The sequence below is a fragment of the Sinocyclocheilus rhinocerous genome, unplaced genomic scaffold (genome assembly GCF_001515625.1).
Source record: "Sinocyclocheilus rhinocerous isolate Xijiao unplaced genomic scaffold, SAMN03320098_v1.1 scaffold72, whole genome shotgun sequence".
In the NCBI taxonomy this organism is placed as follows: domain Eukaryota; kingdom Metazoa; phylum Chordata; class Actinopteri; order Cypriniformes; family Cyprinidae; genus Sinocyclocheilus; species Sinocyclocheilus rhinocerous.
Genome location: NW_015628351.1, coordinates 1187949 through 1215896, shown reverse-complemented (window position 1 = coordinate 1215896; position 27948 = coordinate 1187949). Strand labels below are relative to the sequence as shown.

General features: G+C 38.1%; 1 protein-coding gene across 1 annotated transcript; it reads right to left on the bottom strand.

The window, feature by feature from the left end:
- Positions 1–4249: 4249 nt before the first annotated feature.
- On the bottom strand, positions 4250–27948 carry LOC107737541 (ephrin type-A receptor 2-like). The gene is made up of 17 exons (XM_016549048.1): positions 27782–27948; positions 27066–27133; positions 25230–25878; positions 17204–17359; positions 16710–17045; positions 15596–15720; positions 15307–15493; positions 14551–14650; positions 14027–14082; positions 13817–13942; positions 12933–13118; positions 11998–12059; positions 11627–11836; positions 11321–11470; positions 11032–11225; positions 10488–10643; positions 4250–7059 (listed from the first exon to the last, which is right to left on the bottom strand). The coding sequence occupies exons 1-17, from the start codon at positions 27861–27863 to the stop codon at positions 6951–6953; spliced, it is 2952 nt and encodes a 983-aa protein (XP_016404534.1). The 5' UTR covers positions 27864–27948; the 3' UTR covers positions 4250–6950.

The window sequence follows — 27948 nt, the reverse complement described above, 5'->3', positions numbered from 1 at the left end:
CTTCGCCAAAGCGCAATGGATTGTGGGCAATTTTAGCCAGAGGGTGCATGGATCCACACTTCAAAAATCGACCTGAAATAGTAGACCGTCCGGGGACTTTTGGCATACTCTTTCAACATACTATGCTTTGGGACACACTTATTCTAATCTCACATACTATTTAGGATAGATAGTATGAACATTGAGACGCAGGGACACTGTGGTGGTGTGTGGTTCTTGAATGAATCAATGTTTTGAAAGAATCGGTTGAGTAGGTGATTCAATGATTTGCTGATTTTCCACTGAATGAATTTGTGTTTTGAACGAAGCGGTTAAAAATGATTCAAGTGCAAAGACCACAAGTGTGGGTATTTGGACAAGGCAAATGATTCACTCATACTCACTTGTTTCATTCCTTAATAAATCCGTGTTTTTGAATGAATCAGTTTACTGCCACCTACTGGTGTAACGATGTAACCTGCTAAAAAGACACAAACCCTGCGTCCCAATGTGCATACTACCCACCCTATCTGCCCTAAATAGTTTTGAAAATTACTAACATAGAATTTAGGATGGATAGTATGCACATTGGGATGCAGGCAAACTATGACATTTTGGAATGCTGCACGACCAATCAAAGTCTGTTTGGCCAATCAGAATCAAGTATTACAGAAAGCCACGTAATAATGTCTCTCTATAATAAGCAAATGAACACTTTGAGTAATATAGCCTAATAAATTAAACATTTATCAGAGCGTGAAGCATAAACAAAAAATGCTGCTGAAAACAGTTTATATGACTGAGGAAACATTCCGTTTTACAACAGAATTATGTTGCTATTTTATATCTCTTGCTAAAAATCACTTTATATGACTAAGAGGTGACAAATAAAAACAATTCAGTTCACAACACAGAATTATGGCACTGTTTCATATTATCTTCTTCTCAGTTGTCTTTAAGTTGTCCTTTGTTTGAAGTCCCCTCTTGCAGCAGGCCAGCAGCATACATCTGCAACACCGTATTCAAAGCTCAGCTAAAAAGGAAATTGCTTTAATCCAAAATTGGGTTGAAGCAATTTCCCCGGCCCCTTCCTTAAGCAGTGCCAGATACGGGGACCACCTCAGCAGAGGCTCATGCAGGGGATGAATAGCAGACCTCAGTGTCCTCGGGGCATGTTAACTCTCGTTCCATATGCTGCCTAATTGGTTTAATTACGGTTATTATCTGCTGGGGTTCACATTGTGCAGGCAGGAACGATTAATGGCTTCAAGAACACATGCAGACAGGAGCTGAAGAGAAGGGAACTGCTGAAGAATGCCAGCAGAAAGAGAGTCGATAAAGTTTGAAAGGACTGTCATGGCCACTCAGGGACAAGGCAAAACAGATCTAATTGAAAGAATACTACAGAGAACCGAAAAATAGAGCTTGTGTTGTCGAGCGAGTAATTATGTGACCTATAAACGTACAACAACACAGAGAAACTTCACAGGAAGCAATCATGCTAGTTTTGTGCCGTTTGCAGCTGTCTTCTTTAAAGCGTATCAGGGGAAACAAAGGGAAAAAGTTCATATTTCATTGTCAAGCTGTCAAGGTCTGAAAGAATCGTATTTAAGGCATACTGATAGATGAGTTACAGTCTAGTAAGCATAATTAACCAAACTACACTTCCCTGCACATTGTAAAAATGCAGATAAGATAAGCTGTTAAAGATAAACATAGGACACTTTCATCACAAAGCAGCATTTGTTTAGGCACTGTAAAGGCATACTGATAGATGAGTTACAGTCTAGTAAGCATAATTAACCAAACTACACTTCCCTGCACATTGTAAAAATGCAGATAAGATAAGCTGTGTTAAAGATAAACATAGGACACTTTCACCACAAAGCAGCATTTGTTTAGGCACTGTAACAAATTTATACATGTCACAACTGCTAAACAGTTCAATCTATTTCCATAGAGTTGTCATCAAAAACCCTAACATTTTCAGGGTAGAAGAAAAGTTTTGCCAAATACATGCACTGGGTATTGTCCAATAATATAATACACATAGGTGTTTTTAATTGAGCTGAGAACAAACATTGTGGCCTTTGTATATAACTAGGTTTGAAAAAACTTGTCAAATTCTTCCCAGTCCACATATGTTTTTACACATGTTACACATGTGTTTACACTGTGTGCTGAAAAAAGTCTACATAAAAGCAAGTTGTTGTCACAAAGTAATGAAGACGTACATAACTTAAACCAGTGGTTCTCAATTGGTGGGTCACAACCCAAAAATTTGGCCACTTGTCTTTTCTATAGGGTCATAGTTTGTAGGGGAAAAAAACTACTCAAATAATAAAACAACATTATTGTGAATAATTAAAACAGCAACATAAACAGGCTTCTCAACCAGTATTTTGGAGAAAATGTAACTGTTTTACTAGAAAAATTAAGAAGATAGATGGTTGAGTGACAAGTTTTCATTCTTGAAGCTTGAAAAATAATGAACAAAACTACACAAGGTAATATATATATATATATATATATATATATATATATCCCAGATTACATTAAATACAGGTTCACATGCAGCAAGGATAAATGTGGTTTTATGCTGACTACATGCTGACTACAAGGTGTTTTGTGCGGTAAATTATTGGCTGCGCACTGCAGAAAACATGAAACCATCTCAATTAAAAAGACATTTAAAAACCAAGAACTGTCATTTTTCCAGTTCAGTTTATGTAATGGTAATAATTTTGCACATTGTTGGGTTTATGCAGTCCAATGTTAATACATTGTAATGTTTGATTTGAGAGCACTTTGTTCACTTTTGTGTTTTAGTTCCCCACCAATGCAAAATATTTGCCCTTAAACAACTTCGAGGACCATTTGGTTGAGCGTAAGTTACCAAAAACACCAAATATGAAGAGAAAACAGAGTTGGTGAGTGTGTGGTAGCAAAGCCTAAAAACGTGGAAAAGGCATGAAGACAAACAGAATGACTTGAAAAGGAGAAAGAGAGTGAGGATAAGTGAGGAGAGAGTGAGAAACAGAGAGAAAAACTGAGGGACGAAGACCAATATAGCCCCAAATTGGAGGATGTGTTTTTTGGTCAGAAACCCATCCCTAAAATTAGCCAGGGATGTAAATTCCACAACGCTTCTGGCTTTGTGTGTTCAGATGAAAAAGAGGGCGATGGAAAAGACAAGAAATAAATATAAAAGGGTAAACTCATACTTGAACTGTATAATGATGATTTTTACAGTGGGAGTTCTTTAAAGTGCGGGGACATTTTCAAAGCCGCTGTAAAGAAAGAGGAAACCTAAAAATGAAAGCCACAGGCCTCACACAGGACATTTCGCCATTAAGGTTAAACCATACAGCGGTTCTCACCTATGCTATTGTAGCCTTTAATTTTAGCTTAACGCACATGGGCAAAATGTCCTTCCCATAATCCACATTCTGAGACATTTCTGCTCATAGATAGGAACGGTCCTGTTTACATGCTTATGTAAATATATACTTTAATTGGCATATGCTGGTTAGTGCTTTCAAAATGTCTTCCCCTCACTTTCACATCAACCTGACTGATTATCACTTTCTTTTCACTGGTTTTCTCTTTGTATTTTCTTTAAGGTCAACATTAATTGCTATTCACAGCCCATTTACTTTCACAATATGACATAGACCTATTTCCAAATGAAATAGGACATTCGTTGAGTAAAAAAAAAAGTTGGGAGTGCCTTGTTTTGTTCATTAGCATCGAGGTCAGCGTCACTGCGTTGTAAATGTGAACTCGCAAAACTTTGCACTGCAGTGTGTACTGAATTCAATAGACAAAAACGCGTAGGCTACGGCAAACTAATGACAAGCAGTCTTTATAATCGAGTTGTGTCGCAGACAGTTCATTAACGAACAAATGACTCGATTGAGTCGTATGGGTTCTTGTTTTAGTGAATGAAAAACAGACAGCGCGAGTAGTGCAGCCTGTTCCCAAACTAATTTCCCTTATAAACCGGTTGTTTAAATGAATGGTTCATAAGACGAGTTCACTGAACTGAATCCCTCGGCGCGGTTATTGAATTAACATCTGACTTGCTAAACTGCAAGTCATTACTTTCAGTATGTCTGTATGTAAATCTAAGTTTTGTGTATGATTCAATAGCCTTGGCTACTATTGTGTGGAAAGGAAACAGCGCTGTGCGGCCTAAGTGACGTCAGTGGAACATGAATGGTTTCAGAGGTGAAAGCAAGTTAAAAAAAATTTTCCTGATTCACGGGAGACAAACACACACTGTTACAAAAATGCATTGGTAATTTTCTGCCAGGATATTATTTATTAATTTACCAATATTTCTGTTAACCTAATGCATGGAGTGCAAAAATCAAAACACAGGTGAAACACCTGTAAAAAAAAAAAAAATCAACAAGGAAAATTCCTACATATTAATACAGTACAATGTGCCCTATATTTATTTTTTATTTTTTTTTACAGCATACACACTGAAGCACATGAGATGAGGCACATATTGTGTAAAACTAAAATACATAATTCCAGGCCACATGTGCAAGGGCATTTGAACAAAAGATGACGAAGCTACCTAGACAATGACAGACACGCAGACATAATGCAGGTCAAAGAAACGGATACGGGACATTTTGTTTCCCTGCCCTGCCTGTCTGACTTCCATGATGGCATTTCATTCTTTAGCCAGCTTCCCCAGTCCGATTATTTTCGTATATAAATATTTACATTCCAACCATGACATTTTCCACCTTATCAAAAGGGTGCATTAGTGGCATTGTTGCCTGCATCACTCAACAGCAGCTGATAAATTCAATACTCTGGGCGCCCGACAAAAGCCTCTCTTAATTTGGGTTCAGTGAGGCTGCGGTTATGGACAGGAGGGGCTAAATTGAGAACAAAGTAAATTGTCCTGCACGGGTTATAAGGTTCAATGGTTTCTGACATAGTTTACAGATGGACTGCAAACCGGCAACTAATTAAATAGGGACTGCTTTGACCAATTAGATAATGCAGTCATGCAAAACTTCTGGCATCCTTGAGCTGTATTGACTTGCTCACTACGGCAGTGCTTAATGCATTACAATGAAGCTGTAATCAGAAGCAGCAACTTCATTTCTATTCTATTATGCCTTTTTATTGTTTAAGAAACAAGTAAAGAAATTGATGTGACACTGAAGATACAAAGATTTTATTGTGACTGAAAGACAAACTTCCATTACAAATAAATCCAAATTCAGTGTCATTAAAACAATAAATAAAGTAAAAAATAAATAGACTATTAAATAAAATACAAAACAATTGGCCCAATCAAACTGTATTTTGTTTGGAAATATGTATGTTTGTACTGAGCGTTTCAAATTTCAATGTTTAGAAAAAGGTCAGAACCAAGATGGGTGATCAAAAATGACAAATTTCCCTTTCCAAAAAAGTCCTGCAGTTTGCCAGTATCAATGTTCCACTTAAAAAAAAGACATGAAACACAATATCAACTGCAAACAAACACTAAATATGTCATTTCTAAGTATGGAAGAACCCATCAGCATTCAACATCTAGAAATAATCAGAATAAAGTGAAATTAACAAGGAACTGCAATATCCATTAAGATTTAAGGACATTATGTAGCTGTTTCTCTCCTCTGTAAATACACAAAAAAAAGGAGTTTAACTTGGAGAAAGACTTTTTCCATGCAAGGGGCTTACCTACCCCACATGTGAAATCATATTGAGGTCCTATAAGTCAGAGGAAATAATCAAGAAAGGTCGTACAATTTCATCCCAGCATATCTTGGATCAGTTAATCATAAACCAGATCTGCCAAAGATAGTCTCTGCAATTCACAGCTCCAGGCGACCTTAATCTGCTGATACAGAATGAATAACAGACATCCACATATCCTGGTCCGCATAACTGTCTGTTTGATCATTTCCTTAGTTTGCTAGGACTGTCACTTGGTGCAAATATCTGAAAATCAGAACCGTGCATTTGTTTGCAGAACACCGCCGGATCGCATTTTCCCATTTGATTTAGTCCGACAATCTGTTCCAGAACAGTTTTTTCTTCTTAACCCATTTCCATTTTGTCATTTCGCTCGCTCTTTGTTCCCTTCGATCCTTAATGTCATCGCTGCCGTAACCTTTCATAACGATAAGGGATGAGACAGCTGTTGAGATTTCTGATTGAAGTGCTATTTCATGGCGGTGCCTCCTCTCTTCTTGTTTGCAGAGAAAACACAGGATTTAAGGAACGCCTCGCTGCTCTGTTTCATCTAAACCAGAGACTTTAAACTTGATGGTCCAAAGCATATAGCGCTGAGAGTGCAATTGTAAAGAAATGTCATCGTGCGAGACATCAAATCATGGCCAACTCAAGCATGATAGAAACCAGAGAGCATTACAATCACCTTGATCTCAGCAGAACATGGTTAAGTCTTACGTTAAACCCATAACCGCCAGCTTTGAGTCCACGTTTCTGGTACAGAAAGACCTGTGGGTCTGGTTTTCTCTCGTATTGCTGAAAAGTACAGAGCAATACAGTGCCAACAGCATTGGAGGAGCAACATAAGATCTGAGCATAGAGTGAGTGCTAACTAGCATTGATCGCTCTCCGGCGAAAATTATTAAGCATGCATATGAAACTAAACAAAAAATTTAAAAAACGATACTAAAGAATGGACTATATCTTCTCTAAAAAATAAACGTATGCGTATGGTAAAAATATATCTAATATACATGGTTTGATGCATACATCAATAGCTTTTTGATTGTTTTACACTTCCTCCATTTTTGATAAGTACACCAAATGCTACTCGTCTCCACAGCGGTGAGAGTCCATCTCGCTGCACTGGAGGGTTATGGCCAGGTCAAGGGCTGTCCCTGCAGTCCAATCCCGAGGCAGCTGAGAGTTTATGCAGTCCACGGCCAAAGGGTTCGGTCCCTTCGGTGCATTTTAAAGACAGTTCACACTGCAAACACACTCAGGGTGCTCGTCTGGTCCTTAAGCCCCAAGATGCTGTAGGCAATCCTCTTCAGATGGCCCGGCAGACGGACGCCAATGTTACGAATATCCCTGGGAAACAGAAAAGAAAGAGTGTGTGAGAACTGGAGGGCAGGGTGATTAAGGTTTTGACATTTTTATTTTGTTTATATTTTTATTTATCATTCTGTCTTCTCAGTTTAATTTGTATTAGTTCTTACAGTTTTTGTTTCATTTTAGCCAAAGTTAATACACAAAATTTTATAACACAGCATGTATCCAAAACTAAAATGAATTTATGTCCATTTTCATTTTATTTTAGTTTATTTTAGCTTGGGAGTCATTAATATGTATTTTAGTTTATTTTCAGTTTTGCCAAATTTTAACTTTTTTTTTTTTTTTTTACCACCTTTATTTTACCAGGAAAAGCACATTGAGATTAAAAATCTCTTTTACAAGAGCATCCTGACCAAGATTGTCAGTTTATTTATTTACAAAATGTTTATTCTTTAGTTTCTCTTTTAATTTAGTCTTAGTTTTGATTTAGTTTAAGCTTATTTTATAATATCCCATGCAAATGCTTTTTGAAGTTTTATAATATACCATTTAAAACTATGAAGTTATGTCCATTTTCGCTTTATTTGAGTATTTGTTCAGTTTCAGTTTTGCCGAGTTATGTTTATGTTTAATTTTTGTTTTATTTTCAGTTTGTCTTTGCAGTTTAATTGTTTGTTAGGTTTTTTTTTTTTTGAGGGGAGTGGAGTTTTTGTCAATTTTGGTTTGTCAGTTTTAGGCAAATTAATGCACTCAATTTTATAATACAGCATGTATCTAAAACTAAAATATGGCATAAATTAATTTTAGATTATTTTGGTTTTAGACTCATTATTTTGCCAATATGTTTTATTTATTATTATTTCAGTTTATTTATTTATTTAGAAAACGTTTATTCTTTAGTTTCTGTTTTAGTTTTCGTAACTTATCACAGGTTTTTTTGTAGTCTTCATTTTTATTTTAGCCTTAGCAAAGACACCATACAAATCAAAGTTTTTTTACTACAATGTAACTAATTTTCCATTTTCACTTCATTTTAATTAGTGTCTTTGGAGTCAAAAATATATTTTTAAAAATGTATTTTAGGTTAGTTCCCCAGTTTTTATTTTTATTTGCTTTTAATAAATATATTTTATTTTTGTTTGCTTTTTATTACATTTTATATCAAAGATGTTTATTTCTTAGCATTTGCTTTAGTTTTCACCAAAGATAATAACACGGTGGGAGGTTGCTTGAAAATGATACATAATCTTGTCTTTCAAAAAGTCATTTTGAGGAGGCGTTTGAAAGATAGCATGTTATAAGAGTCCTAATTACATTTTTAATTAGCGCCTTGATGATTTCACAAGGATTCCCTTCACCCGCCATGAATCAGAGCTGGCCGGCACAGGCAGCGGAGGACTTGTAAATAGTTTCTGGTTTTAAAGAGTGCTACCAGATGACACCAGATGGAACAGTCGGCCATAAAATAAAAGACAAACACATCAAAGACATTTCTGGTCCTCCACACAAAGTTCAGCGAGCGTCTAGGCTAAAAACACCCACGGGAGCAGAGCCAGAGGTCTTGGAGCTACGCTGTTACTACACTCCCAACCCCTTCATCAGTCAAACTGCCTCCTCCGTGAGGTCCAGCACTGTCATCTTTACCTCCACATGTACACCAGCTCTCTCCTTCACCATCCCTACACTCTTTCATCTCATGTCCTGACTTTTAAGTCCAATCGTGTTGATGTGAGGGGGAGCAGCCGCATAGCCTCATGGCCCCAGCAGGCAGAAACGGTGGTTCCTGGCTACAGTGAAAGCACAGGCCTTGACTAGCGCTGTTGGGAATGGGAGGGATGAGAGAGTTTGCCGAAACAGTGGGAGGAAGGGAGGGATGGCAGAAGAGGAGGGGGAACAGCATGCCACATTTCACCACATCCAGGCCACTAAAAGCCACGTCTATTCTTTCTCTGCTGCCACAGTGTTTTCCGTTCAAACTTGAATCAACGAATAGCATTTTAAGGTGTTTGCTGAGATGCTGCTGAAAGGTTTTTACGTTTTTAAGTAAATTGTTACTGCTTGACTCGATTAAAAGTCTTCAGAAGGTTAAATCGTTATTACAATTTATGTGGTTTCCGCGCTCGCCAGATACAGTAAATCAAAAATGGTCTGCGGTTGTGCGAGATTATCCTTGCAACCAAAGCATACATTTAAGCCACATTCAATTACCGGATCCCTAAAACAAAAACATGGAAAATATTTATATGTTCTAGGAATTATTAAAAGTTAAAAGATACCATTTTATTTAAATACGATCTTGTCCTGGCCAATCAGCCTCAGTGTAGGCTGTAGGCCACAGGAAAGGAAGCTCTCCAAACACCCTGAATTCCTTCCCAAATTCCCAGAACTCTCAAATTGTGTTCATCTGGGGCTATTTTATTCAAAGGACTATTTTACATAATGTCAGAATACTAATTTTGTATTATGTAAGAGGGAAAATTGAAGGAAGTTTACAAAATAGGATACTGTATGTCCAAACAGTGCCATTTTTAATGTGAAATTACAATTATATAAAAGAGAAATTACTTTTTTTTTTAAGTGAGAATAGTGTAATGTATGTAAATAAGCTAAATAATTTTTTGAACAGTGGTAATAATAATAGCAATATTAATAATAATAATACATGCAAATATAAACTAAATTACATATTTGAATAGTGAGATAATAATAATAATAATTATTATTATTATTAATAAAAACATTACATATTAACTATTTTGTTTTAATAATAATTTTCATTATTATTATTATTGTTTTTGTTCTTGTTATAATAATTTGTTAATAATTCATTACATTTATATAGCGCTTTTCTGGGTACTCAAAGCGCTTTACATGAAAGGGGGCAATCTCCTTATCCACCACCAGTTATAATATGTTATTGTTATTAAATAATAATAATAATAATAACAACAATAATAATAAAGATACACAATTTATTTTTATTTTATTTTATTTATTTATTTTCACTATAATAACTATTCTTTGAACTGTCATTTATCTGTACATGGTGGAGACATTTCTTCAAAACAGCTCATTTATTTATAAATTAAATTATTAAGATGTTTAACAATAAATAAGGACATTTGCAGTCTTTGTATGGCAGAAACACCATTTATGGGCAAACAGTCATGATAACAGAACAAGTAAAAAACGTTTTATGACTCCAGTCTCTATATATTTAGAGACTAAATTTGAGCGAATTAACTATAGAAAAAAATACAGTTTTAATCTACTGAAAACCCCAGTCATGTCCTGGTGTCCCGTTTATCTGGACACCAGGATATGACACAGCAAGTAAAGCAGAAATCAGTTCTGCAGAAATGGACTTTGGACAGTTGGCGTGATCTCATCTGATTGCTCACAGCCATTCTTCCCTTGTATAGCGTGCTAAAGGTCCAGAATGAGGGGAAATTTGTGTTACTCACTCGCTCTTCATCTGCAGCACCTGCTCCATGCTGACGATTCCGGCTATGCTGAAGTTTTCACTGTACTGGCTCATCTTGATGGACTCCAGCCACTCGGCCACAGACCTGAAGGGAGAGCCATCTGAGCCACTGGTGCTGGGAAGCCGAATGGAAACTCTGACAAAGACAGAACACAAATACATTCAACAAACCACACAGTGAGACCTTTTTTTGCCTTTCCCTTATTGTAATTATTGGGTGGGAAAGAGACACACTGTGAGAGGAAAACCTGTCTGTTCGGTTCGAGAATCTGATTAAGATATGAAACTGTCAGATTTCTCCCTCTTGCACGCCTACAATGTGATAAACATCTGAAGATGCCAAACCATTCAGTAGCACCACTGGTACGTGGTTGCATGTCTTATCTTTACCAAGGAATGACTTTGTTTGAAACGCGCAAAATTGTGTAATAGACGGTACATGCCTCAACTTCTCTCTGCCGTTCACGCCTTGTGAGGCTTTGTACGAGCCTTTTAAGAATTCAAAGTATGTGTTGAGCACTTACCGAGGGTCAAAATCTGCAATGGCCTTCAGAGAATCTGGGCTCTTGAGAAGTTTGTCTAGTATGCTGACAATGTCGCCAAAGCGGGGCCGTTTGGAGCGATCTTGCAGCCAGCACTGTAACATCAGCTGATAGACCGCAGAGGGGCAGTCCATTGGAGCAGGAAGGCGGAAAGCCTCATTAATGGCCTTCATTACCTAGATAGACAAAAGTAGTCAGATAAGACGGAAGATCCTTTGAGACAAACAGCAGAGTTATTGTTCATAGCCGACGTGGTGTGGCCAGTCCGTACCTCATGGTTACTCATGTCCCAATAGGGCCTCTCTCCAAAGGCCATGACCTCCCACATGACAATGCCAAAACTCCACACATCACTTGCTGACGTGAATTTCCTGTAAGCTATGGCCTCCGGAGCAGTCCAACGAATCGGAATTTTACCTCCCTGTTGGGGAAAAAAAAACATATAAACAAGTGTCGGCAATCCCTTGTAATTTCCGAAAATCCTGAAATAATAACCAGGTTGTAGTGATGGTAAAATAAAGACATCTGGAGTTAAGAGCAGCTTGTAGCCACACATTTATTTGCTATGTGAACTTACGCTGGTGGTGTAGGTTCCTTCAGGGTCGTCCTCCAAAACACGTGACAAACCAAAGTCAGACACCTTGCACTCCAGGTTGCTGTTGACCAAGATGTTTCTGGCAGCCAGATCCCTGTGTACATAGCTCATGTCTGACAGATATTTCATTCCGGCCGCAATGCCACGGAGCATACCAACCAACTGGAAGGACGACATTTCGCCATCATGGTCCTGTGAAGAAGTAAGAGTTTTATTTCTAGTTGTTCTTGTGAAAGGAAAACCACACAAGGGAATTCTTGAGTAAATTATTTGCTATGTTAAATCACTTTGAAGGTATGTCAGTATCATCTGTCATAATTTTTCTGCCTCAGTGATGAATTTGACAAACGTACCTTCAGGTATTTGTCAAGAGCTCCATTTTCCATGTACTCAGTCACAATCATGGCATGCTTGACTGAAAACAAACAGACAAAGACACAAAGCGGCTTTACAAAACGAAAAGTAAAAACAAATATAAGTTCTCAGTAAATATTTTCAGAGGATAAAACTCAAGTAACAACAAAAACGTTTATTAATATTTATTTAATGCAAAACTTTTACTGTACAATAAATTACTTTTTTTGTTTTTTTAAATAACGCTACACACACACACACACACACACAGATATATAGCATGTTTTTATTTAAAGAAACATATTTACTACTACAAATAATTTATTACTATAAACTGTCTATAATTATTTGCATATTTATACAATAAAATTAGAAAATAATAAAAGTTCAAGTTCAAGTTCAAGTTCATTTTATTTGTATAGCACATTTACAGGCTGACCAAAGTGCTTTACAGAAGAGAAATTTATAAAAACATACACAGAAAGCAAGCCAAATAAAAAATATGAACAACCCATTAAAAAATTACTGAATAACAGTAATCAATACACTAAGGAAAACAGATGTAGCAGGGACTTAAAGACAGGCAGAGAAGGGGCCATTCTAATTTCTAAAGGCAGGGTATAAAAGGTGTATAAAAAATAAAAAGTATAATAAAAATTTTATTAAAAAAATAATGAAAAATATAATAAAAAGTGTATATATATATATATATGATATATTTAATTAATATTTTTTTTTTATTTTTTTTTTTAAGGGGCTTATTTAATTATAATTATATAGCTATCTGCTTGACAATTTAATCATGAATCACATTATTTATTATCTAATAAATAATAAATACTTTTTTGGGAATTTTTACAAATATATTTATTTATTTTTTAAATTCAAATTTATTATAAAACTAGATGTAGACTACACTTGATAGGGCACTCACATTTGGTGACCACCCCCTCCAGTCGAATGATGTTCTGATGTGAGAACTGTCCCATGATGCTGGCCTCACTGAGGAAGTCCTGCCTCTGTTTCTCTGTGTATCCTGGCTTTAGCGTCTTTATTGCTACCGCTGTTTCCTTGCGACTGGGAGCTTTCAGAATTCCTCGATACACCTCTCCAAACTCACCTACAGCACAGCAACACAATCCACCAAATTGAGAGGCATACAGGCATCAGATAAGCAACACATCAAATGACAACACTTTAATCGTGCCTCATGACATATAGGGGTTATTTAAAAACATGAAGGAGGCGCTTTGAAATGATAACCAGCATGCATCTGGCCACGGAGAAGCCTATGAACATTAGTGAGTGGATTCATGGGAGGGGGTCAGAAGGGGCATGAGAATCTGTGTACAACAAGCAGACAAAAAGTGGACAAGGGAAACGCGACCATGGCGCACTGATCTTCTCATTTAAATTTGACATTTGATATATAGCCTATAAACACTTTAGGACTTAGGTCTAAATTAGCGGTTGTTTGTTTTATTTTTAAGTCATGATTAATTAACTCAGGTTTTTTTATAGCAGTACTCCTCCATGTGGGATATGAAAAAAACCTCCAGAGCGGGTTAAGAAAACAACACTAATTCAATTTGAATGACATTGGGAGGGAAAAAAACATCTCTGGAGGGAAAGAATTACTACACTAAAAATATTCCAGCTCTAACATGTAAAGCTTGAATCAGACAATTTCTAATGTGCGCCTTGTTTTAAGCTGTCATTCCAAAGAACTGTAAAAAAGCTGTCACTCTCAATGAACTGTAACATATGCATTCAAAACAGCCCCACAGCGGCTTGTCAAACTGCCATGGATGTACTAACCTGCTCCGATTACTTTCTGCTTTGTGATGTGACTAGGATGGATCTCGCTGGCAAACTTGAGCACCGCCGTGTTGGGGTCTTCATACGTGTGAGGATCAACGTAGGTCTTCAACGGCTTCAACTGGTCTGCATTGAAGAGAATTCGGGGAGAATTTAAGAGGAGGGGTTGTAAAAGAAGAAAGCCACCAAATGAAATTCAATGCCACTAACCTGGGCTGGAGAAATAGGCGTCCTCTGGCCCTTGTCTGGTGTGAGAGTTTCTTCGCCTGTAGAAGAAAAACAACTCAATGAGTGCTCTGTTTTTCAGCAAACCCACAGATTTCTTTTCAGACTTGAGTTTTAAGAGTGGCCAGCGCTGGACCGGCTCCATTCAGTCGAGGAGTGCTTAGAAAAAAAGTGGTCTGTGTTTGCCAAGTGGTGACAGAGGTCTGGGTTATCACAGGGAACTACGAAGGGCTCAGGTCGCCTTCACAGAACTGCTACAATCCCGTCGCCTCTTGTCTTACACAATATGCCTCTCTGATTCATCTCCTTTCAAACACGCCTCTTGTTAAGATACACTTAGTGAGCAGTCAGCAAATTGATTCTTCCTCAAAAGTGGTAAGGAGCCGTGTGAGAGCGGTGAAAGGGAAACACTGAATGGATTTTTAAGGAGAAAGAAAAGGAACGGCTTGAAGGAGTGACTGGGGGAGAGGTACAAAGCTGGGTGTGTGCGTGAAGTGCTTGTTGCTAACCGTTTTCGCAGAAGCAGGACCACTACCACGATGAAAAGCATGACGCCTCCTCCGATTGCGGCCCCAAGGATCACTGCTGTGTTTCCTGTTTTTTGAGAAGCTGGGAAAACAACAACAAAGCAGCCAAGCAAATGAGTCATTCAAGAATAAAACACACTCCATAACATAAAAGAGCAAAGAAACATTATCTGTCACTTAACGACAAGTAGGTTATTAAAACCCCCCCAAAACAACACATTCTGACACTGATTTAAAAAAAAATAATCCATTCATAAGAAGAAGAAAAACAATAGAACATTTTATTGTACAATTATATTAAAATGTATATTTTTTAATTATAAAAGACCCAATGAATTTGCTTGCCCAGCACAGTCCTTTTGTCTGTGTTGATGTATTGCATTTTGAAACAGGAAATTTGGGCGTAACATGTCTTTAACGTGTTTGTCCCTTTTTTAAATAGCCAATAGTATGTAGTTACGTCATAGCCATGAACTTGATTTGCTGGTGGTATTGGGGGCGGGACTTTCTCATTCTAGAGAACATTTGATTGGACTGTGTACAAATATCTGTGTAGTGCAGAATGAGTCATCAGTATTTTGGTTCATTTTCCACTAAGAAAAAGCCTGTACATTTTAAACAGTGAATTTTGTCAGTGTTTAGGTATGTGAACACATAAATGGCCTCAAATCCAGAGAACTGAAAGCCATAAATATACAATTTTGATTTCATAAAAGCAAACATTTTCACTTTGTTCACCTTGCGGGAGCGTTGAAAACTCCTGTTCCAAGCTGTAGCTGCCTGGGTTTCCTTCTGGGCTGAGAGCTTGAACTTTAAACAAGTAGACGGTGGAAGGAGACAGATCACTGATCTGAACCAAGTTCTTTTCCAGCACAAGCACAGTGTAGGTAGTGACCTTTCCATTGGCTATCTCCTCATCATTTTCCTGTAGACATGACAATGAAAGGAAGATGATGAAATGGAGAATAACATCATGGATCAAGATTTGCAGTTACGTATTAAGACTGAAATGGATATTGTAACTGACCTTTTTGCGATACATCAGTTCATAACGTGTGGCAACTGGTTTGGAACGGTGAGAAACAGACCACTGAAGCGACAGGCTGGTGGAGCTGCTGTCCACAAGATGCAACGCAGTCACTTTTGGGGGATCTGGGGGTAAAACAACAGTTAAGTTTGAGTCTCTGACGTATATGAGCTTGTTTATATTGTACACCCAAAACTTTTAAATCTGATCTTTAGGACTGTGTGCAAATAGTGAATGTCACATGGTTCGCTATAGTGAGGGGAAAATTGAGTGTAATTGGAAACAGTCCCAGTAAACACTGTGCACTTTCAATAGGGTTAGGAAAAAAACCCTGAAATTCGATCTGACTGGAGTCACCGTACAGACTATAATTCACAAAATATCTGATTTTAATCGGATTTCAAACCACAAATGGATGTGGTTTGAATCAGGTTTGTAAACATCTGACTTTGAGTGTGTTTTTTGCTGTTTATACTACAAAAACTAAAACGATCAGATTTCTGCTGCATGTTTAAACCTTAATTAAAGCCTACTACTATAATTTTTAAAATATATTTTTTATAGTTTTCATTTCCCAAAGAAAAAATTGTGAAAATGAAATGAAAGAGTTCAAATTGAGAGACTGAAAATGAGAATGAAAAAAATCCACTATTTTTTTTTTAAGTTTGGGGTCGGTACAATTATTTTTATTTTTTTTTAAAAGAAGTCTCTTATTCTCATCAAGGCTGCATTTAAGTAATCAAAATTTATATGAAAAAGCATTAGTATTGTGGAATATTATTACAGTTTAAATAACCATTTTCTATTTTAATATATTTTTAAATGTCATTTATTCCTGTGATGGCAAAACCGAATTTTCAGAAGCCATTACTCCAGTCTTCAATGTCACATGATCCTTTAAAAATAAATGCTTTTATAAATTACAAATGTTTTTACTGTTACTTCTGATTAATTGAATGCTTAAAAATAAAAGTATTAATTTATAAATAAATACAAATCTTACTGACCCCATATTTTTGAACAGTAGAATTTTTTTTTACATTTTCAATCAGTTAGTAAATCTGTTAAACTGGCCACTTTGCTTTCTACTACTGTGATCAGTTAGAGCACCGACCTGTATAATGTAAAGCAGTGTTGATGCTGCTGGTGGCTCTCTTATTGCTGAACTGGGACACTCCGCTCCGTGCCTCCACGGTGAAGGTGTAGTTCAAATGGGGCTCCAGTTCACTCACAGTGACTCTGGTCTCCTTCAGGTCAGTGTTGCTTGGATCTAAACGCACTTTCTCGCCACAAGGCTGACATGCCCTCCCCTCACAACGCTCGCAAACCACAGTGTATGTGATATCACTGCGCCCGCCGGTGTCTGCAGGGGGCCTCCATGACAATTGAAGCCTGCCTATTGACATCTGAGCTGTGGTGGCCACCAGACTCTGAGGAGCGGAGGGTAAACCTGAGCAGACAAAGAGCAGACAAGCCTTTTATTTACCCATTCACCTGTACTGGTTTAGATAATCCCTACAGAAAAGAGTGACAGAGAAAGGATATTGTATGTAAATACAAAATGACAGCAACTCTCATGACAGGTGAGATGTAGAGGCAGCTTCTCACCAGAGCAAACGGCTGTTTTGGGGTCCTCAGTTGCTCGATAAAAGCCGTCCTTGCAGGTGCAGCTGGTGGTGCCATGACCTGAGGGCTGGGTGTTTTTTGGACAGGGTTTGCAGGCCTCACTGGACACTGACGATTTGAAGAAGCCAGACTGACATTCTGCAAGAAAAAAAAAAGCACATGTATGATGACGGATAAGGATGAGAGCAAATTGTGCAATTAAACTGCTCACAGCGTATATACATGTCAAGTGATCATCTATGTATGAACACAGTAAATTAACCTCCTTTGAAGATGTTTTTTTTTCTCTACAGCTTTTTTTTGTGTGCAAGAGTGCACAAAGTTGACAGAGCAAGACTAAGCACACTCCTACTCATCCTGTGTGAACCATCCCCCCCATTCTCTACAAACAGGACCAGTCATCCCACATTCCAGCACGGTACCTCTGCTCTCAAAACTCCACCACGAGAGAAAGCAGAACAAAACGCATAAAACCAACAGACAGGATGAATGCTGCATCTAACAAAGAATTCAATAAAGAAGAAGAATGTTGTTGTCAACCAAGTCTAGTAGATATTATACATTTAGACATATATACGTATCATATATTACATTATATTATTCATACAGTGATTATACAATATATTAGACATACAGTGGTCCCAAAAAGTCTTTGGACCACTAAGCCACACTTAAAAATACATGAATGTCTTTGCATTATATAACAAAATATTAAAGGGGTCATATGACGTTGCTAAAAAAGAACATTATTTTGTGTATTTGGTGTAATGAAATGTGTTTATGCGGTTTAAGGTTAAAAAAACACATTATTTTCCACATACTGTACATTATTGTTTCTCCTCTATGCCCCGCCTTTCTGAAACGCGTCAATTTTTACAAAGCTCATTGTTCTGAAAAGCGAGGTGTGCTCTGATTGGCCAGCTATCCAGTGCGTTGTGATTGGCCGAATACGTCAAGCGTGTGATGGAAATGTTACGCCCCTTACCATACTGTGATGCCGTGTCCCTGGCCCAGCGCGACGAGACAAAACCAATAAAACCTATTATAAACGATGTTGCATCCATCTGAATGCTTTGTATCAATTGAGGCCTTGTTTTGGGTTGAGCCACTTGCTCTCCCTCACAGGAAGGGGGTTAACGGTGGTATACATTACCTCTAATATTTGAGAGCACGCATTCTCTTATTTCAAAAGAAAACTCGCAGCATGAAAAGAATTCGAAGATCGAGCCAATGTGTTATTTATTCCTTCTTTCAAGTTGACTCCTCATCTTGTTTCTGTGCCAGCTGTTGTGGAGACTTTACTGCAACTCATTAACGCGCCCCGCTGCGGAGGTGGGGATAGTGTGGGAGACAGGGGGACTGAGGGAGAGAGGGATAACGAGTCCTGGTGGGATTTGAAAGGAAAGGGGGGAGTAGGGGAAGAAAAAGAATTGTCCTATTCACAGCGAAGGGGGCCAAACAGCTGCTGCTGCGAACCCCGTTTCATATCGCCCCCCTCTCGGCTCTCCACTCGTAATCTCCAAATTCTTAAGTCCCCTCGCTTGCCGCATTGCCACATGTGAGCGTCTAGCACAACATTCGACGGCCCATTCAGTCCGGACAACAGGCGCAGAATGCCACTCAGGGCAGTGAGAGAGAAAACACTTGTTTCGAATAGTGTAGATGCCGCATGACGTGTTAATGCGCTGGCTGGCTTCTTAACAGCCACGGACAAAAACCTGACGGCGTTTGGAGGGCTGCTTTAATCCTTTTATGCAAAAAGTTTACAAAAGACTCAAAACTTATTCAAAACACTTTGTGTGTAAGGAATCAGATCTACGAACTTTTCAAGCCACAATGAAAAAAATGTGATGTAGGATTTGCTTTGAAACTATTTTCGCTCAGAAATTGCTAGGAAATATAGGAAATAATTCAAATAAATTAATATTTCTTTGTGGAGGTTGTGTTTTTAGATTTTGTTTTTCTTTTCTTTTCTTTTTTTACCAACAAAATAATACATATATTAATGTAACTATTTATGTTGTGTTTTCTAAATTCACTTAGGCATAACAACATTGATTTGACGTAAAAAGAAACTAAAAACTAAAATAAATAGTTTTTGTCAGACAAAATAGTATTGATTTTTAATTTTTCTGCAATTAAATTAATTTAAAAAAACATTAAAATAAGTACAAAGACAAAGCAAGTAACACACTGAGTTAAATGTGAAATTTTGATGTATAAATACTGAAAGAGTAATTTTTTTTGTAAAATGTATTTACAATTTAGAAAAATTATTTTACACGGCAATACTCAATTGAATTCTAAAGCTACTGTGGTGTTTTTAGCCAATGTTTCACTTTCCAAAATACTGCAGGAATTTGGTTCAGCGCGAGGGGCTTTGTCTTCGCATTTTGGACACAACAGGAAGCAGGAAGCGCAAGGCTGACGCGTAGCTTCCTTTCTAAGGCAGCCAATCAAAGCATGCATGGACAGAGAAGGTGAATGTTAGACACACTCTGGAAAGGAGAAACTGGCTCATTCGCCAAAAGCGTAGCGAGAGGTCAGAGGCGAACAACGACTTATGGCTTTTGAGGAACGCTGATTACATTTATGTAATACAAACTTCCCAGCAGAGATGCAGAGATGTGTCGGCCGTCTTTCATGGGCCCCGTCTCACTATCTGGCACCGAGAGCCCAGGCCATAAGAGCCTCTGAGTGACTGTTTGTTTATTGTGAGAGTAGCTGGATCCTGCTCGCCGATGACCTACTGGGGTCTGTGAGCCGTGTGGGTTGAGTGGAGCAGTCAGAGCGAAGACTGATGAGAGGGTGACGTTAATGGACGGATGTATGGATGGATGGGTCGACAGAGAAGGGGAAGGAGGGCTGAATGAATGAGTGTTTACATGGCGGCGGGACAGCGCGAATCCCTCCAGGACAAGAGTTTGACGGGGGGGTTTCGAATGAGAAAAAGGAAAGAAAAACAAAAGGCCTAGTCATTTAAACCTAGGCACAGAGGGGCTTACATGTTGCCCTAGGCAGAGTTGAGTTAAAGTGTGCTGCTCCGCCAGGTGTTGATGGCCAAGTAAAACAAACACCAGAGCAGAGTGAGTGCGGACAGTGGCCAGGGGCTCATTTCACAGGGGAAGAGGTTAAATTCAGACAGAGAGCCACTGAGAAAATAAAACATGCACGCATGAGAAAATGAAGATTAAGATAGCATGGTGCAATCATAAACATTGGTTTTTGCAGCCTACAAGGAGGTGAAGACAACTTTACTACTCAGCTATATGTGCTGATAGCTCTAACTAATCTTTAAACAAACATATATAAAATTAAGTTTATATATTTAATTATAATTATTTTTGTTAGTTATATACTGTATATATAAAGTATCAATAATATTTATTATAATATTATAAATATTATAAAAAATATATATTAAAAAGTATAATAAATATATAAACAATTATTTATAATAATATTTCTAATATCTAAACTTATTTTTTACTCTGCTGTGGTGTTGATAAACTCGCCCATCAACAACTGGTGGAGCAGCACACTTTAACTAATATATATTACATTAATTGTTTAATAAATAAATAAAACAACATTTTTAAGGTATGCACAATAAAAATAGATGAAATCAGGTTTCGGCCTATAGTAGTGATTTTTTATTTATCATATCAGTCAATGAGTCAATATTGAAAATTTGAAGTTGGATATTTTTTTGTTGATCTATCTGCTTCTGCCTATTATTAGAGTTTCTATCTATTTTTAGAAGTACTTATTTTTAAATACATGCATAACCAAGACAAAATAGTATTGATATTTATACCATCAGGCATGAAAATAAAATATTAAATAATGAAACAATTTTCAGATTTTAATTTTTTTCTAGTGTTTTTATATCAGTTCATCCCTAAATATTTTTGAGAGTTACTGAAGATTGCATATACTAACTAATTTTCCTACAAAAATGCATTTTCCACAGAACATGGTTGGACCACAAAATGGACCACAAAATGGTCATTGGAGTGGTTCTTCTGGTCAGACGGGACAAAGCCAGTGCTGTGAGTGTGTTTGTATGTATGGGGGGATGCAGTGGTAACATGAAGCCAGCAGGGAGGGAATGGTCTCTAGGTGTGGTGAGAGCATTAGTGCAAAGGATTATCAGCCCAATGGAACAGTTGTAAGAGAATTACATCTACGCTTTACAATTCCACTCACTCTTTCATCTAGTCATTAACAGACACAATAAATGCTCTAATCCCTCTCTTTTCACACTTTCCACTCATTCTAAAGGAAAGAGGGCAAGAGGAAGAGAAGATGACAGCACACAAAAGGACACAAACACTGAGACTCATCCAGAAGATTTGTTAATTAGGAAAAGAGTTAACTAAGAAACCTAAATATACTACAAAAAACAAATCTCTCAACTGAATGGGCACAACCAGTGCTCTGGTTTGCTCTCGTTCTGACCCATACAAAACATCAGCCCATCGTCCAAACTTTGAGATGGCAACACAGATGGGAAAAGTCTGGTTAAGGCCAAAAATGTTAAGCAAAGGCATAAACAAAATTCCTTAATAAGTGGGAAATGAATAAGTGAATGAAGCCAGTGACCGAGAGTGACAATAGAAAACCCTGAGCGGACGAGTTGGAGGGTCACTGAGGATTAGCAGGCCTCCGGTTTCCGCTATAGCTTGTCCTGTTTCGGGGGACGCAGAGCTGACATGGAGGCAGGAAACTGCTGATCTCACATACTAGCAGCACAATACACTCAGCACATGCACACAATCCTAAAGTTCACTCCTCTCATGTAAAAGCCACAGTAGACCGTCAAACCTAAATATTCCACCCCATTGGTGGACCAACTATGTCACTGAACTCAAAAAAGTACCAAATTATATACGCAAAAATGGCAGAATTGTACATGACCAATTACTAAGGTGGAAAAATCCACACAATTCCCTCCTTATGGTAACTCGCTCACCTCCTCCTACATGGTCAAAGCAAACATTTTGAGTTCCAGTGAGCATAGTTTCATTTAATTAGTATGTTTCAGCAGTCATTATCCTGAAATGATCAGAACAACCATGTCATCCACTCTCGTTTTGTTTGATGTTGGCACATAAGGTTGACAGAGGATCTAAGACGTCAACCAAACCCATTTGGAAGTGCTCCTCATTATCTAAACTTGCCCAGGCAAATGGTACTGCAATGGAAAGAACCAGCAATGAGTTGTTGTGGTTGACTGCTAGTTGAGTAAGATTAAGAATCTCATAGATGGAGATAAATGGTTTCTGTGGTAGGTATACAAGAATTGAAGAAGGCAAAAGAAGAGGGCATTAGCATCACATAAAGCAGAGAATAATTACACCTCAGGGTACAGATTATCACTGCTTTCATCAACCCTGTTCTGATGGAATACTGCTGAACTATATTTAGCGCAAATTTTAAGCTTGCGCAATTGCTCATATTTTAGCTGAACATCTAATTTTTTACTTTTGTTTACTCGTAGCCCAGCAAACTCTGATATCTCACTTACAGAGGATTTTTGTATTCCACTTCTGCGCTGTCACCCAATGGCTCGAGGTATTCGAGTGCCCTTTGCACTTTCTCAAGCAAGGAATTCCAAAATTTCACAACCTTTTGACCGTACACGTACATGTATGTGAGTCAGAGCCATCGTTTATTTAAAATGCTTTTGTATGTAAACTAGGGATGGCCTAAAAGCATCTATTTGTCTCTGGGAGACAGACGGGGATAAGCAAAGCTGTTTATTTACAAGACACCATTTGAAATCTCCCAGAAGAGCTTCAACAGTGTTTGCAGAGCTGTGTGAAAGTGGATGTTTAAACATTTAATACATGTCACTTCTAAGACCTGCAGTCAAGGCCAAAAATAACATTGTCATTGGAATAGCCAATAACAATAAATATAAACCATGCCTAGTCGGTTTAATTTGGGAAAACTCTAGGGATCACGATCAGTTTGAGAGAGGGTATAAAGGTGGGAAACTAAGAACAAGAAAACAAGAAAGCAAGCAAGAAAAGAAAAGACCAGAGTAACAGGATAGGAAGAAGATCCATCCAAAACCAGTACTTATGGCTCTTGAGGACACACACCCAAGTCAATTACTACCCAGCCAGTCACTCACCACACATTATACACACACAACTCTAACTTGGTCACCCATAACTCTGGGCTTAACATGTTCCAGTGCAGGAAAAGCCTTATTTACAGTAAAGCACAAGGATTTTTCTATGGAAATATAATGCAACTATGAAAGATTCAAGACCCTCCGGCTTCATCAGTGTCTTGTTTTTCCTATAGATCAACCATATGGAGGCCAATAGCACTTTGAAACGTTCCAGAATCTATAGCTGTCCAACTCTGGCAACCTCGGTTTACTGTGCGTGACAGGGTGTGGGCATGAATTCCTAGTGCAGTCTAGCATAGGTCAGGCAGCACGTCTTTGTGTGGTCAACAAAGGTATGCGCTCTTTTATTCATTATGACTGAGAAAGGGTGTATTTTATTAGTGGAAAACTGTGTCAGCGTCAATACTGATTAAACCCCAGTGCCGCGTGCATGTCTGATATTTATATTGTTAAAAACTCTCACCACCACAGGACAGTTTGCCATCCTTTTCAGAGAACGAACGGTTGTCTGACCCCACCCACGCATTTACCCATAGCCCCCTGATCTGGCTATTCGACAATGATTGCCTTTAATCAACAGTACATCCATCAACATGAGTCAGCTCTGGCGAGGGGGGTTTGTCTCGGAACACAGCACTACATTGTTCTGCTACCTTTACATTCCATTCTCCACCTTTCCACTACAATCTCCTCCCTCTCCAAAGTCTGACACTTTATCTATTCCCATTCTAAACCATGCACACACACCTGTTCCCACAATTCCTGGACTATAAAACAAGGAATCTGCACGAACCAAAAAAATGCATGCGCATGAGCTTGGCCACTGTAATGTGTAACCGCTACAATTAAGAAATTGTAACCCAGATGCCCTGTTTGAAACTTTGCTATCATTTGAGTTTCACTTGCCTGCATTTTACCTGTCACTGCATGTGGCTGAACTGAGGAAATATGTTAAAGTGTTGAGGTTAGAGGACGTTTAAAACAGAATTATTCTAATCAAGTCCCAACACGCCAGTGCTTTCATTTCCACAGTCACAAAGCACTTTAGGACTGTCACATGGCTGATCTTGCTCTGGTGTGGCAGGGATAAGAACACAAGAGAAAAAAACAACAACAAAAAAACAGGTGACTGACATACGCCTAATAAAAATGAGAAATTGTCACATCCTCAATGCGAGATTTAGGTCTAAAGCTGTAATTGAAACGTTCTGCCTAAAGCACAATAGGTTTGCAAAAGTCGTTGACGTCTGAACTTGTGTTTTAAAGAATGCTGGGGGTTATGGGAGTCAAACGCACAGTGAAAAAGAGCAAACAGGTTTCAAAGCACTTTAAATTTTAAGAGTGACAGCATGAACAAAATGGCTGATGAGCAACTTAAAATGTGTAAAATACAGTGTCTACATTTTACAGAGGTATAAAGAACAAAAATAACTCTCTATATATATATACTGTATATATATCCATCTGTATATATAGCCAATCATTATTACAACAAGCAACTTAAAAAGTGAAAAATATAGTGTGTGAAAAGTATGCTACATTGTATAAAATGAGAGCCATTAAAGAAAAGGGAAAAAATCCTTTTTATAATATTTCTTAGTATTTCTTATATACAGTGCTGAAAAATAATCACAAGCCACAAGCATGTATGGTAAGGATAGACAAAATTCACAATAATACAAAACATTTTAGTAAAATAATACAGTAATTTATATAATGATATACTACAACTGAATGCTAATCATAATCTATGTGGAAGTCTAGTCAATATTCAAATTCCTGACCCAAACCAGAAATCTTAAGTGACAACAGCTGGTGCTGGACTCAGCCTGTGGAAACCAAACAAAGAAACTTATGTCTTACCTTGGCATGCATCGTTCATGGCTTCGAACCCGGGTCTGCACTGGCATTGGCTCACAGGTACCACCCATTCCCCATCCGTGGTGCAATAAATGCGAGGTTGGTCCTCGCTTACAGCGTTTGAGACGCAACTTCCAGCCACCTCCCGTAGGGCTTGATTCTCTCCCCCTGCCACAGTCTCAGGGAACTCTGCCAAGCTCTTCACTGTTGCTGGACAAGTTTTATAGTAAACCCTGACAGAGTAGATGGCGACGCAGGCCCCAATGTCCTGGAAGGCCAAGTAGAAGCCCTTGCGAGAAAGATTATCCACTACTTTTGTCTCAATGTTCATCTTCATCTCCCCAAGGCTGGATATTTCATCTGGAGCAATGGTGGCCACTTTGCGGAACAGGCCTTTGCGGAAAGCAGTGCCAATGTCCGCGTCGGCCTCAGAGGCGTACAAGTTAAAGGTCTCCTTGCAGACAAGCGAGTCTGCATTGAAAGAGTTGCAATCACGGACTACAAATCGCAGCTCCACGAAGACCCGAGAGGCTGTGGGGTGGCGCTGGATGAATGTAGTACGAAGCCAGTTGTCTTGTTCTCGTTCCTCCACGTTACATATATAATAGTTATACAACAGAGAGCCGTTCACAGCCCGCTGGCCTATCTCCCACTGCAGCATGAAATTAAAAAATGGATGTTAGCAAGAAATCAAAACCAAGATTGTGGAAACAAAATTTCAAAGAAAAGATGCCAGCGAATGCTGAGGACAAAAATAACACGAAATGTCCTGACCGTGGAATTTTAAGTAGTAGTGAGGATGCTGGTCAATTACCCACCAACTTCTGGCAAGGAACAATGCAGAAGTCTTTCTATTGCATGACTGATGTAATGTGCTGTAACATATCTGTTCACATGCAGTGTGCATGTGTGTTCTTAGCTCTAATTTCATGTGCACCGTGATATTAATTACAGGAGAGGTGTATTGTTTTCGTAGTGTGTGGTATGGCAGTAAAACTGTCTCTGCAACGAATGCTTCCATATAAAAGAAACTTTGTGGTTTAGGCTAAAGCATTACATACATTTAAAAGACACTGAACTCTTTAGATAAACAGCAGCTCATTAAGAGTGCAGTTAACTTTCTATAAAGTTGAACATGCTGACACCTTGTTCACATTCTTAATTTATCAGCTTTTTCCATGAGAGTCTAAAGGAAAATGCTTGAGATTTAATTATTTTGCGTGCATTTGCTTTTTCCACGTTTTAAGGTATTGGTGGGAAGGAAACTTAACAAGTCTGTACTTGCCATCCCAGATCATTCCCTGCTGGAAAACCCAGTAGCTCTTTTGGAACATGGTTTTAAAATACACTAGCTGATCTAACCTTGTCAACCAACTATCATTCCTTAATACCCAGCTTGACTACCCTAAGAAACTGTGACCAGTACGGTTCGTTGCTGGTCCAAATTGGTCTATACTAGTTATAAACCAGCTACCACGTTATAAAGCACATCCTTTTGATTTCAAAACCAGTTATGCTTCTAAATTCTAGTTAACATTATAGCTTCTTCAGCTCACGTCACAAAAAGCACCATATGCGCCAACCTTTAAAAGTTAATTACACCCTCAGTTTTACAGTCGCTAACACGGGGCTTTAAAATCGCACGAGACTACAAGTGTTCAGCAGGCAAAGTATGTGCAATCCTCGAAACTTTTCCAGGAACGTTTTGAGGGTAAAGTCTGAATTATACTTGTCCAATAAGGAAAAACCTGTTCAGTCAAAAATTACAAACAAACGAAAAGAAATACAGCCCATATAACTGAAGGTTCTTACGGTAGAAGTAGCCTACAGTAAACTCACCCCGTGCTCTACAGGCGATGTCAACCAACCCAACTCTGCTCCCGAAGCCACCATATCCAGCAGCACCTCTGTGACAATAACGCAAAAATATCATATGTTAAATATTTTTGTCAGGATACACAACAGCAGTAATTGATACAGCAACAATAAAGTAAATGCATACAGGAATACTACTAGAAACAAACGTGGAAATTATGTCTGCTGCTACTATTAGGCTACTAATTAAAATAATAATAATACAAAAAAATACAAAAAAATCATAATAGAAAGACTCGTTGCAAAGTCCGGTTAGTAGGCTAGCCTATGTTTCGTTGCTACTTTCACTCTTCGCTTAATAAATATACTTCACTAGAGTGTTTTACGTTCGCGTGAGATAGCTTACATTAAATGCGACATGCTATTTAGATATAAAACAGCCTATTAAAGGCATATATTACTTTTTAAACAATTTCAACAGTTCGAGGTAACCTATTCAAACTTACAATGAAATTTTACGCACAATCTTGCACCGGATCGACGAAACCAGTAGCTATTAAATATTTATCGCACAGGTTGATTTAACACTATGCCAAACATTGCAACTATGAAAATGATTTCCATAGAGACGTTTAGGTAGCTATACACGGCACAGTACAAAGCTTTAAACTAGTTTAAACCATGTGTGCGAGATCCTGAGTGAGAAGTTTAGAAAGTTTGAAAGAATAAATTCCACGTACCTTCCTTTTTCTGAAGAGAAATAAATACAAAGTTCATAAATACACTGACAAATAAAATACGCTTAACCCGTCTGTAATCCATTTTGTGGACAGTGATGTTGTCTGCTCCACGCTCAGTCCAGTTGCTGCTCCAGTTGCGCTCTCGACAGACTCATATTGTGAGAAAC

Excerpts from the sequence above, each read along its gene's own strand:
- LOC107737541 (XM_016549048.1), bottom strand. The coding sequence starts at position 27,863 with ATGGATTACAGACGGGTTAAGCGTATTTTATTTGTCAGTGTATTTATG. Across the intron at positions 14,651-15,306 it reads GTTTTCAACGCTCCCGCAAG|CTTCTCAAAAAACAGGAAAC; the intron begins GTGAACAAAGTG and ends TTGTTTTCCCAG. Across the intron at positions 13,119-13,816 it reads GCAGAAAGTAATCGGAGCAG|GTGAGTTTGGAGAGGTGTAT; the intron begins GTTAGTACATCC and ends GCTGTGCTGTAG.